A 12,281-nucleotide genomic window follows, 5' to 3' on the forward strand; every position below is an offset into this window, starting at 1 on the left:
TTTTTAAAAAAATTGTTCACTATTTTTTCATTAATATTTATTAGTACTATACTTTACCAATAGTTATATTTCAGGATAGGCAATATAATGGGAAATTGTAACCAAAAAATTAGGATGCATGCCACCATCTTTGACCTTTCAGCTGGATCATAACAGATTGGAGGACAAGGAACTGAAGGAAGTATAGAAGCTACGTGGAAAATTCATAGGACATATTGTACATTTGTACATTAATAAGTATTACGACATTTTCCAAGCCACATATTCTTTGTGTGCAATAGTTTTAAAATCAATCATATTCCACTACTGCCTGTTTGACAGCAACGTTGGGCAGCCAGGTTTGAATAAACGACTTAACTGGCACCGTTAGATTGGCCCAACAATCAAGCCTTCGTTGTATTTTTTCAAATACTTATGTTCTTATACCATGGACACGAGTTCACCTTGTGTCCATTTACATATTAAATGTTTACAATTTGAATTATGAGCATTCAGTATGTAAGTTATAAATAATTAATATATAAATTGTGAATATTCAGTATGTAAATGGTGTATTTTAAACCCGACTTCACCTTGCAATGTGATTCCGAATTCCCATAATGATTTGCGGTCTTTTTCGTCTTCACTATATTTTACTTTTACATCTTGTTGCATACCTATGTGAAAGTGAAAATGCCGTTTTTCTTACCCATTTTATATTATATTAAAAAAATGACAAATGAACTTTTTAGAAAGTGAATGGGTATTTGAAAATTAACTTGTAGGTGTATTAAATATTTTGGTTGATTGATGGTATTAGTAAGTTGTAAAAATGTGTTTAGAAAATTAGTTATTTATAATTAGCTAATAATATATAAAATGACTTACGTATTTAAAAAAATATTATTGATGATTTTTATCGGACCGCGCACATCATAAAATGGGTAGAAATATAACTTAAACAGGTAAAAAAAAATACGGAGTAGTAATAATATTTCACATGCACTAGACCCAAGCAATATTCACAATGGAGTGATGGACTAATGAGTAAATGCAAGGTATGTAAAAGTTAAAAGACTCAGAGATAATAATCCTAACCATATGTGAAATGCTGCTTTATTTACCAATTTTATATTTTTAAAAATGATAATGAACTTTTTAGAGAGTCAAGTTTCTATTATATACTTTCCTTTTATTTGAATGAAAAAAATGAAATGAATAAAAAAAATTATAAATCACTTTTTTGATATGTTGTTGTTAAGCGTCACAATATTTTAGCATCATTAGGTTACTTATGAAGTAGTCGAGAATACATGTTAAATCATAAATAAATAAATAAATAAATACAGACTGATATTTTAGCATCATTAGGTTACTTATGAAGTAGTCGAGAATACATGTTAAATCATAAATAAATAAATAAATAAATAAATAAATAAAGACTGATACAAAAAAAAATAAAATGAGTTACATGGATAAAACAAGGGCTTATATTATTCGCCTTATTGGCAATAAAGCTCAAAAATTGATGTCGTGTAATAATTATATCCAATTATACATAACAATAATATATAAACTTTAAAACTTTAGAGATTTAATATCACATATTTGTATATTGTCACAAATATATTTAATTATAATGTTAATTCAAGTAAAAAAAAAAAAACTCTTTAGTTAAGATGTAAATTCGCATTCACTATACAAGTGAGTGCATATAAAATAATTCATTTAAAAAAAATGATTGCATGCTACTCGAGATCTATATTTTATAATTTCATATTACATAATCATGACATATAAAATAGTTAAAATTTATTATATTGTATACCATGTGCGGAAATATCATGTATGATGCAACCTTATTTATTTTATATGTTTAATTATAGTTGATTACTGTGTTTATTTTAATAACACAATAACCATCATATCATATCGTTAACAAATATAAAAATTATATTCAGGGTTAATTAGTTTGTCACCTAATTTAAATGTCATGATTGAAGGCGATAATGTGAGCATATAAATACTAGAATTTGATTAGTAGGCTAATTGTGTGATACACGATTTACCTTCGCAATAGTTCGAGGGGCGGAGTCCTGTAGAAATAAGATTGGTTCGACAATGTTGGGATGACCCAAGTTATTAAAAAAAAAATCAAAACAAAAAATCAAAACAAAACAAAGATACATTTTTTTTTAATGTATTCAATATATATTCAGCGAATATATCGGTATGCTTACGGAGTATAAAATATAATAAAACGATACATCGAATCTATATTTCAACTGGACCGCAACTTTATAATGTGTAAAACAAGAGTGAAAAAAATATAGTAAAACAAAATTAAGTAATTAATAAATTAATAAATAAACAATTTGTAGTGTCAATATTCAACGTCGTCTATAATCGTTGACAAAAGACTTTTAGTCCCTGGAGCCTGGCCCGACCCGCCAGAGGTTTATAGGGTCAAAACTTAATTGGTCATTCAAAATAAATAAAATTCTTATTCAACAATTTGACGTGACAAGCCTGTAATTAACAAGACTTTTGATAATGGACGAAAGAAAACGAAGAGAGAGCCTTGGAGAAAACCCATTCTTGAATCTTGACATTCAATTCTCAAATCAAATCCTCTCATTTTAGTCGTTGAAAAAAATGGATATGTATATATTTTTTAACAATATTATTATACATTTGACACATTAATCGATGGGGTGTTAATAAAATATTATTTGTCTCTTTTATTTTAATTATAAATTTTAAATTGCCAATGATTTTATGGTCTAGTGACACGAAATTGCTCACTAAAATAAAAAAATCATAAATTTGAATCCTAGACTATGATGTTAATATACAATACACGATACAACTATATATAAAATGTGTAACACTTAATATCATTAATATATATATTGATTGTACCTAATGTTATCAGACTTTTTTAACACAATTATACCATATAATACTAGTCTTTATTTTTTAACAGTTGTTATTGAATTGGACAACAACTCTAAATTATATACACCAAGAATATTATAGCAACAACACTTGTGATTCATCAATAAAATACGAGGAAGTAGTTGTGGTGCACTCAAGTTCCGGCGGTCAATTAATCCAACAGTGCCAAAATTCTGAATCTCTGACGGTTCAAAAACATGTGCTTTAGACTGCAAAAAGCAAACTCCAAAAATATAGTGCACAAAAATCGCTGCACGTTGACTTTGTCAACACCCGGAAATTAACGGCGTTAATTTTCTTTCTTTTTTACCCCACTAATTAATTTTTACTTTTTTTTTTTTTTTGCAAACACTAATTAAATTATTAAACATGTCAATATCCACCTTATTTTCGTGATATAAATTTTGAAAAAAGACATGAACGGTGTGAAGACACAAGTAACCAACCGTGAATGTAATTAAAGACCGGCAAAGATTACTGGTCCACTTCAATACTAGAACAAGTTTTGATTCTTTTGTTCACACACAAAAGTAAATTAAATGTTTTTGTTTGGTAGAAGATAGGTGCCTGTTTACAAGGATCTAAATCGTTTTTTGGTGTTACTGGATTAGATGTATGGCAAAAGTTTTGCCAGATATCATTGTTTCCATTAATTTGGAGGCTATTAAGTCAATACAGAGGACACAAGTAACCTTCTGTGTTTGAAAACATTTGATTTTTGTTCACATCAAAGTAAATGAAAGATTTGCTTTTCTTCTAGAAATAACTTTATATTCAATTGTTATAAGTGTCAATATATTTAAATGATGTTAAATAAGAGGGTACTTCGGTCTTAAGTATACAAAGGGTGTGTTTGGTTGACGGATTTTGGTATAAGGTATATGTATCAAAATGATTGTTATTGTTTGGTTGATCGGTTTTTTGAAATCTATTATGAATTTAGAATACCCCATTAATTGAAAAATTCATACCCTTATTAAATAAGAGTTTAATTTCCCTTCCTCATTTCTTCCCAACTATTAATAATCATTCTCATTCCACCATACTACCAAACATGAAAAATAATTTCACAAAAACTCATTACATTTACCAAGTATTTGATACATATACCGATTCCGATTTCCATGTGCGAACCAAACACACACAAAATGAATTAACAAACTATTTTTATATATGAAGGCATTTCATTAGCTCGGATTTCTTTAGCCTGTTTTCTATCATCTACTATTTTTCTGCGGAGACACGAATTGCACCTAAAGAAGACATAGCACTCTGACAAAGTGAAATAGAGATTTTTCATAAATATATAAACACACACGCACATTTATATATATTAGGTCAACCCACTTTGTATGAAAAACAACCAACATGTTCTCATATTTACCATCATTTAAATAGACATGTTGATGAAGGACCACAAATGGTCATGTCACAATAATATTAAGATCAATCAGTGATGTTTTGAAAAAAAAATAATAACTAAAAGTAAAATAATATGTATTTTTTTTGAATAATAAAATAACATGTATAAGTGTAAGACAAAAAAATAAAATCAACTCTTAATATATTGAAAACGGGAAGCCATTTTGTAAATTTTGAATTTATTTTAAAAATTTATCTTCACCACATCCACAGAAATTCAAAAGTAACAAATAAAAAAAATCCAAATTTCCAAATATTTTGGAAATCTAGAAGCAAATTTCCGTCAATGGATCCACATTTCCATACAAAGATCTAACTTAAAAAAAAAAAAAAAAAAAAAAACAAATCCTAGACGGTTGTCTACTTGTCTAAGGCCACCAATTTCTTCCATGTTTTTCTTAGAAAGAAATTGATGATTTTAATTCATTAATTATACATATATTGTAAACTTAGTCAATAAATTATTACATTATTTAATTTTTTTTTCTCTCTTTTTTTTTTTTTTGTTTGGTGGAGATTTATTTTTTGTCTTTAATTATGTATAAAGTTACGGTTCTCCATATTCATCTTTGTTGCATACATAGGATTGAACACATAGGCTTCCATGGTTCTTCACATGTATTATAAACCAATATCTTTTATGTAAGATTAATTTCAAGTTTTTCATACACACCATTGAGTAATGACTATATATTTTCATCTATCACATAAAAAAATAACAAATAACAAATAACAACACGGTTACTATTTGGATCTAAGTGGACCTATTTTCGGATAAGTTTCAAAAGAGTTGGTGTCTTGGTGATATAATTAATAAAATTTTTTACACAAGATCTGGAGTAATCCATAATATATATATATATATATATATATATATATATATATATATATATATATATATTAATTAATTCAAGACCATGAATAAGGTTATAGTAATCAATCCACTTGATTTTCTTTTTCCTCAACAAGATTAAATTTTATTACATACAAAAGAAATTTGAACAAATTTATGCTAACAAGTATTGTATATTTGTATGTACCATTTCATGTTTTATAATAGGAAGGATTGCACGTGATACATATATCTAGTTAAATCAAATAATATAATATTTAGTATGAAAATTTTAGTACAAATAGATATTTCCTATAAAGCATAATTAATCAGATATTACGTCAACCGTGAAGTGAACATGTGTGCAAATTAGATAGCAACGAATTTTAAGAATTTTCAACTAGGGTCTTCACATGCACTTTGGATACACTCCCGAATGACACTCGTTCATATTTGATGACTAATAGTGTGTTTCTGACACATTTTTTTTAGTAGTTTGTGTTTTTTTAATCTATTGTAGTCTTGTTCATAGGTCTAATGAAAGTGATAATTACAAGCGGTCATATTTTGTAATTGAGTAACATTAATTTTGCAACTAGTTAGAATGTTGTAGGTTCAACTTTCAAATGCAACAAAAATAAAAAATAAAAATTGCAAGCAATGGATAAATTCATCTACAAATTTGAAAATAAATATAAAGAAGTAAAGACCGAAATAAATGAAATTATTTTAATTTATGGTCTTTTATAATTGATTTTTTTTGGGTGGATTTGGTATGACAAATTTGATTATTTGATCACCTTCCAAAAAACTTATGCAACACTTACTTAACCTATATGATTAAGATTTAAATAATCAGCATAATTGGTTAATAATATTTTTATATAATAAATGACACAAAATGGCATTTGAAAAGCTTGGTTTCATGATTAGAAAAGACAAACTCACTATATCTTTTCTTGTATCAATTGTGGATTTTTTTTTTCCTTATCCCTTTTCGAGGTGTGCCAGTTAGAATATTCAAACCAATCAAACATGACACCCCACATGCTCCATATATATTCATTATTTTCCTAATTTAATCTCTAATCATTTTGTTTTTGGTTACTATACATCAAGGTCTGATCTAAAAAATTCCATATTTAATTAATTCAAATTAAAATGAAGGTTATTAATTGATTGACCAACTATTAAATTAATAATTTTTAAATTTAATAGTTAATTAATTATAAAATATTATTTCAAACGAAATTTCTCACTCAAATAATTACAAACGTGTCTCATGAAATTGGTTGAGATGATTCGATGTATGTTTTTCTTTTTATTATTTTATTACGTAATTAAATATTGTCAATCGAGATTTAGTCTCACATATCTTATCTTGTGTCAACTTTTAATGCACAAATCTTTAACTAAGATTGTATTTAGATAATTGCAAGTTGATATTGATTTTGGGTTTTATAATGTGGCTAACTATTACAAAAAGTTGGTTGTCTGCATTATATATGGGGCATTTATCCACCAATTATGTAATACTTATGTGATATATACTACACTATATTAGTGGTTGGTACTATTAGTGTCGTGTCAGAAGCATGCTCAGAGGTGCATTAATTTTTTGTATTATTTTAATTTTTTTTTTATTGTAGTACCAACTAATCTATATCACCTTATAATAATAACATAATCATATCATGGACTATATTAAAGTTTTCCATTCCATTTTATTAGGCAAAGTGGGGATTCCCATTTGTCCTATTTTTTCCTCACGGATTTTAGGTTTTATTTATTTAGAGTTTATTTATTGATGGAAATAATTTGGATTTTTTTAGTATTTACAAAAGGCTTTAGACTTTTGAGAGAAAGTTATAATGGGTGTTTATTATATATATATATATATATATATATATATATATATATATATATATATATATGAGCAACCACATTAATGGTTTATTTGGAGTTTTTGCTACAGTACATAGTGAGGTGAAAGTGAGAGAAGGTAAGAGAGAGGGGGTTTGGGTACAATCGCAAGAGGAGAGTTACTAGAACAGTAATGCCATCGCACAGAATCGAAAGGCAGTCGCGCCACGCGTGCGTGGCTGCCACCAATGTGCCCAGCGGGCGCGTGTACTGTACGCGCTCGCTAGGCATGCCTGACGTGCACCTGACAAATATTTATTTATTTATTTATTTTGTTAATCAGATATGTTTTTTTTTCCTCTTCTCACATTTTCTATTTCTTAATCACACTTACAAAAACTCATCAAAAACCACAAAAAGACCTCACTATTAAGGATGCTTTAATACTCTCTCTAACTTCCATCCCATTTTGTATGTCTGGTTCGGTTAACGAGATTTGATTGAAATTATTTTAAATTTAATTTTTCGTAATATTAGTATGTTAAATTTATATATTTAGAAACTACATTAAAAGTACTATTAAACACACAAAAAATCAAATTTAAAAACGATTAAAAATTACTAAAGAAAATAAGCAATGAAAAGATTGTTGGTTTGACAAATAAATAGTAAACATGACATGTAAAATGAGACAGAGAGAGTGACTTGTTTTGAGTTCATAAACCAAATAAGTGAGTACTAATATATATACACTATTATATCTATGGGTGTGAATAAGATGACATAATTCTCTTCCCCGTCTAACCACATATTTTAAGTTCAAGCCTTAGAAATGTAGCTATTTTAAAATCCACGAGAAAGGACTTTAAGATCTAACCCTGTACCAACGTAATTAATATCATTTTACACTTTAATTATTCTGGGGAAAAAACAAAAATAGAAACAAAATATCCTTTAAAATTTCACCTAATCATATTTTCTAATGTCCAAGATTTGGTCTGAATGTTAGACTTGGCTCGAGTGATTATTTTAATAAATTGAGTTGGGAGACGAAATCCTAATGTTTTTTGTAACAAAAAAATATGTAAAGTTGTAGACACTACATAAGAATGTGTACTGAGTAAACTTCATTAATGTATTAATGTATAATAGCCTCCAAACAAAGAAACCATAATTCTAACACTAAAATTTATGAACTACCGAGCATGATTTTGCTAAAGATTTTAGCTACATATATGGAGTCTTAGGCCTATTTTAAATTTATAAGACCTCTGGGCTTCGGCTTCCATAAAAATCTATAATTACAAGCATTTGAATTCACAGAATAAAAAAATTCGTAATGCATAATAAAGGCCCATACATAAATGGCCCAAATTTTCAAAAGCCCAAGGCTCTATCAATCAATCATTATTGCATGGGAGTCATTATTGTATGGACCAACTATAAACATCGAATAAAAAGTGCATTATTTGTATATATAAAGTAAAATATTTGAAAGTATATTGTTTAAGTATTGAAAATATATTTTGTGTACTGTCAAATTATGTACATTCAGTATACAAATAATATAATTTAGTATATTAAAAATATACTTAGTATTCATAAAAAAGTAAATTATTTAAGTATTGAAAATACATTATTTTATATAATGTACATTCAATACAAAAATAAGGTACTTTTAATATAATAAAAATGTACTTGTTTATGATCCACATAATAATTTGCTTACATGGATCATGATCCATACAATTATTTGTACCATAAATAAAAGTTACCTTTTGAATATACTAAAAATACATTATTTGAATGTACATAATTTAAGTATTGAAAGTGCATTATTACGTATATTATCAAATAATATACATTCAGTATATAAATAATGTACCTTTAATATATTAAAAATGCATTTTATACTCGTGATTCACACAATTATGTGTGTACCATAATCCACATAAAAATTTGCCTCTTATCAATTAAGTAGCATTGGGCCATTGATTGAACTACGAAGCCTTGGGCTTACCTTCACTAGAGTATAGTTTTTGTTTTGTTTTTGTTTTTGTTTTGTTTTGTTTTGTTTTGTTTTGTTTTTTTTTTTCCTTAAGAGTTTTGAATTAAACCTTTCTAAGTAAAAATAAAATCTTATTGGCCTAGTTTGTATTAGAACCAAACTAACTTTATAGTGATGAAGATATCAAATGTTATATGTCATATGCGCGTGCGCGCACACACACCCACCCCCTTCCAAAAAAAAAAAAAACATATATGTCGTTACTTGTTGATTCCCATAAAATTCTTTGTATCTAATGATTTTTTGATGTTGTATTATTTGATTGGGTGTTTTATTAGTATTTATATTTGATATCAGCCCAAGGTTTTATTATTTATTATTTATTAGCCTTTTTTTATTAGTTATTAGTCTTTACCCCCCCCCCCTTCCTATTTTTTATATTGTTTGTTTGGCACCCATGGTTTTTATATATACCGTTTATTAGCCCCTTTATTTTTTTTCCGTTTAAATGGATTAATTGCTTTATTTTTTAAAATTCAATGGCTTATTTTGAGGTTATTAGAATTGGGTGGCTTAATTGCTTGTTGTCAAATAGTAGGATGACTTATTTGTAGTTTATCTCATTATACCCGATTTATGGTGGACCCATCTCGATAAAACCATCAGGTATATACTAATTTTACACGATTATTAAAGTTATACTATTACAATAATTAGAAATTAAAATTTTAATAGATAGACAGTGTAAATAATTAAAAATTTAAGATTTAAAAAAAAAAATCATCCCGTTGGTGGTTGTAAAAATTGAAAATTATTTCTCTAAGAAACTTTCAACTCAAACATTTGAAATTGTGATTGAAATTTATTTATATACTCAAAATATGCATTGAACTTCTATAAGAAGTCCTTAATATGATATACACATTTGTAATTATAGTATGAGTCTCTTATAGTCAACTTAAAATAATCTTGAAATAGATAAAATTTTTATAGAGTTATGTAATCCTGTTTGTAACTCACTATTACAAATTCATTTTCAGGCACAGGAAATAGAAATTGTGCAAATGAACGAGCAAAAATAGTGGCTAAAAAGTATGACAATTTCATATGTACAAAGTTGAGAAAAACATATAACAATGGGGAAGAAAGTGCAACAAACTGGCTTGATTGTTTAACGATCGAACAAATTTCTGTTATGCTGAAGCAACTTCTCATACGCCAAGCACAACTAGTCAACCGTAGATTCCCTTTTTTGGACATGGACCTTCATCTCCTCTAGTTCTTGCCTACACGCCTCCCATTTAGCACGCTGACTCTCACTCAGATTAGTATGGGATCCCAATGCAGTCTGGGATTCGTCATTGTACTTTTGCTCTACTTCCAATACCTTATCAATTGCTTCTTCTTCATTTATCTGTAACATCTGTAAGGGAGAAAAACGAACCCAATCGAAAACACATTAAAGGAGGTGTATTCAATCAAGAATTTTTAAAACTTTTAAAGAGTCTTTAAAAGTGTGTTGATATCCGATTAAGACTTTTAAAGAGTTTTAATTGCCTACTATTCATTTCAAATTTTTATAGTCACTCTACTGGTGTTTAAAAAGTTATAAACTTTACTTTTATTCCTTAAAGTATGAGTGCTTATGCATGCCGAGGCACTAAAACACACACAGAGACTACTGTTTTTCATTTGCAGCATATATACCCAATAGGCCACATCCCATTTTCAGAAAATTGGTGTTTCAATCATCAGCATGCATGTATGGAACTATCAACAAAAGCATATATGCATTTATTTAGTCCTATATAGACACCTAAACTTAGACTTACCTGTGTACACTTCAATAGTTCAATATACAAAACAAACACAAAAACTGAATTAAACATGTCATTCACAATTATCATTTGGCAAATCATAACCCAAACTACAAAGTACAAACCTTTTATTATGAAAATATATATATATCAAAAACTAATAACCAGAGAATCAAATATAATTGTGTCTGTTTGCGCAAACAGCCTTACAGGCTCTCGAAACATAACAAATCTTGTGCATTCAGAAACAATTTGAGAAATCAACAACAGAGAACAGTGTAGATAAAACTGAGGAAATGAGATATACCTTTTTGAGCTCATCATTGATCTCTTCAAGCTTTCCGTTCATCAAGTACAGTATGGGATTCCTCAAGTGTAGTTTGGGATTCCTCAAGTGCAGCCGTGATAGTCTTACGGGCTTGTCTGCTTCGATCCTCTTCATGTTAAACTTTTGACCTAACACAACAGCGATCTTACGATCCTGTTTTTTGAGTAAATCTTCCATACCCTGCATCATCTCTAGAACTCTACCTTCAAATTCATCAACTGCATTCTCGGATTCCATGGCCTGCAATGTGGAATACGACTAGTTTCTGTGATCACTTCATAATTGTATACAATTATGTCTTAAAAAAGAAATTAAAAGTCAGTTTATACAGTTTAATTTTCAGATACAGATTATACAGTTTACGGATCGAAGTTACAAAAGGAAAAATTTTTCAAAAAACTTTTATAAGTCATAAAACTTTAATTTTTTGGAACAGGAGAGGCGGATAGCCGGAGACTTTTATGTCTCCCCGGATCTAGGGTTTCTTGTATCAGTAATTGATGTTAGAGGGGACTTACCGGAGAGCGGATCGCCGGAGACTGGCTAGTGGGAAAGGCGAAGATGAGGGCCGATGGTATCTTCGCGTAGGCAGTATAAACTCTGTTTGATAGAGCTTATTTTGTGCAAACATTTATGCACAATATTAATACTCAAAGTTAAATTTTAATTATATTTAAAATATTTTTGAAAAAATAATAGTATAATTTTTTAAAAAAATCATACTTGTAGAGTTCATATTATATTAAAAGTATAATTGATAGTTTTCAAAAAAAAAAAGTATAGTTGATAACTTGTGTTATTATTATGGTATGATTAATATTATTAAAGTAAGAATTCTAAATATGATAAATTACTAAATATAATTATGGTAATATTTAATTAAAATCTTAATGAAAGTAAACTTAAATATAAGAAAAGATATTGTGTATCCATGTATAAGGTAATAATAATGAAAAAATATAACAAAGTCAGTAAATATTTTGAGATCTCGTTGCAGGTCACAAGGATTATTTAGTATCCAATTTAGCTTTGATGGACTTATAAAAGTTTGGGATGTAGCTTCCAGAAATCTGA

General features: G+C 28.0%; 1 protein-coding gene across 3 annotated transcripts; it reads right to left on the reverse strand.

Annotated features, from left to right (window-relative positions):
* Nucleotides 1-10,020: 10,020 nt before the first annotated feature.
* LOC115995897 lies at nucleotides 10,021-11,832 on the reverse strand. Of its 3 annotated transcripts, none has more exons than XM_031235055.1 (3): nucleotides 11,726-11,832; nucleotides 11,187-11,447; nucleotides 10,021-10,476 (listed from the first exon to the last, which is right to left on the reverse strand). In XM_031235055.1, the coding sequence occupies exons 2-3, from the start codon at nucleotides 11,442-11,444 to the stop codon at nucleotides 10,291-10,293; spliced, it is 444 nt and encodes a 147-aa protein (XP_031090915.1). In that variant the 5' UTR covers nucleotides 11,445-11,447; nucleotides 11,726-11,832; the 3' UTR covers nucleotides 10,021-10,290. The 3 variants fall into 3 exon arrangements, with proteins under 3 accessions (XP_031090915.1, XP_031090906.1, XP_031090912.1); XM_031235046.1 differs by having other exon boundaries at nucleotides 10,021-10,485; XM_031235052.1 differs by having other exon boundaries at nucleotides 10,021-10,485; nucleotides 11,187-11,505; nucleotides 11,726-11,800.
* Between the last annotated feature and the right edge of the window lie 449 nt (nucleotides 11,833-12,281).

The sequence above is a fragment of the Ipomoea triloba genome, chromosome 1 (assembly GCF_003576645.1).
Source record: "Ipomoea triloba cultivar NCNSP0323 chromosome 1, ASM357664v1".
In the NCBI taxonomy this organism is placed as follows: Eukaryota; Viridiplantae; Streptophyta; class Magnoliopsida; order Solanales; family Convolvulaceae; genus Ipomoea; species Ipomoea triloba.

Bases quoted from the DNA above. Each gene is read 5' to 3' on its own strand.
- LOC115995897 (XM_031235046.1), bottom strand. From the start codon at position 11,444: ATGGAATCCGAGAATGCAGTTGATGAATTTGAAGGTAGAGTTCTAGAG. The intron at 10,486-11,186 runs GTATATCTCATT...TCTCCCTTACAG, and splicing joins TCAATGATGAGCTCAAAAAG to ATGTTACAGATAAATGAAGA.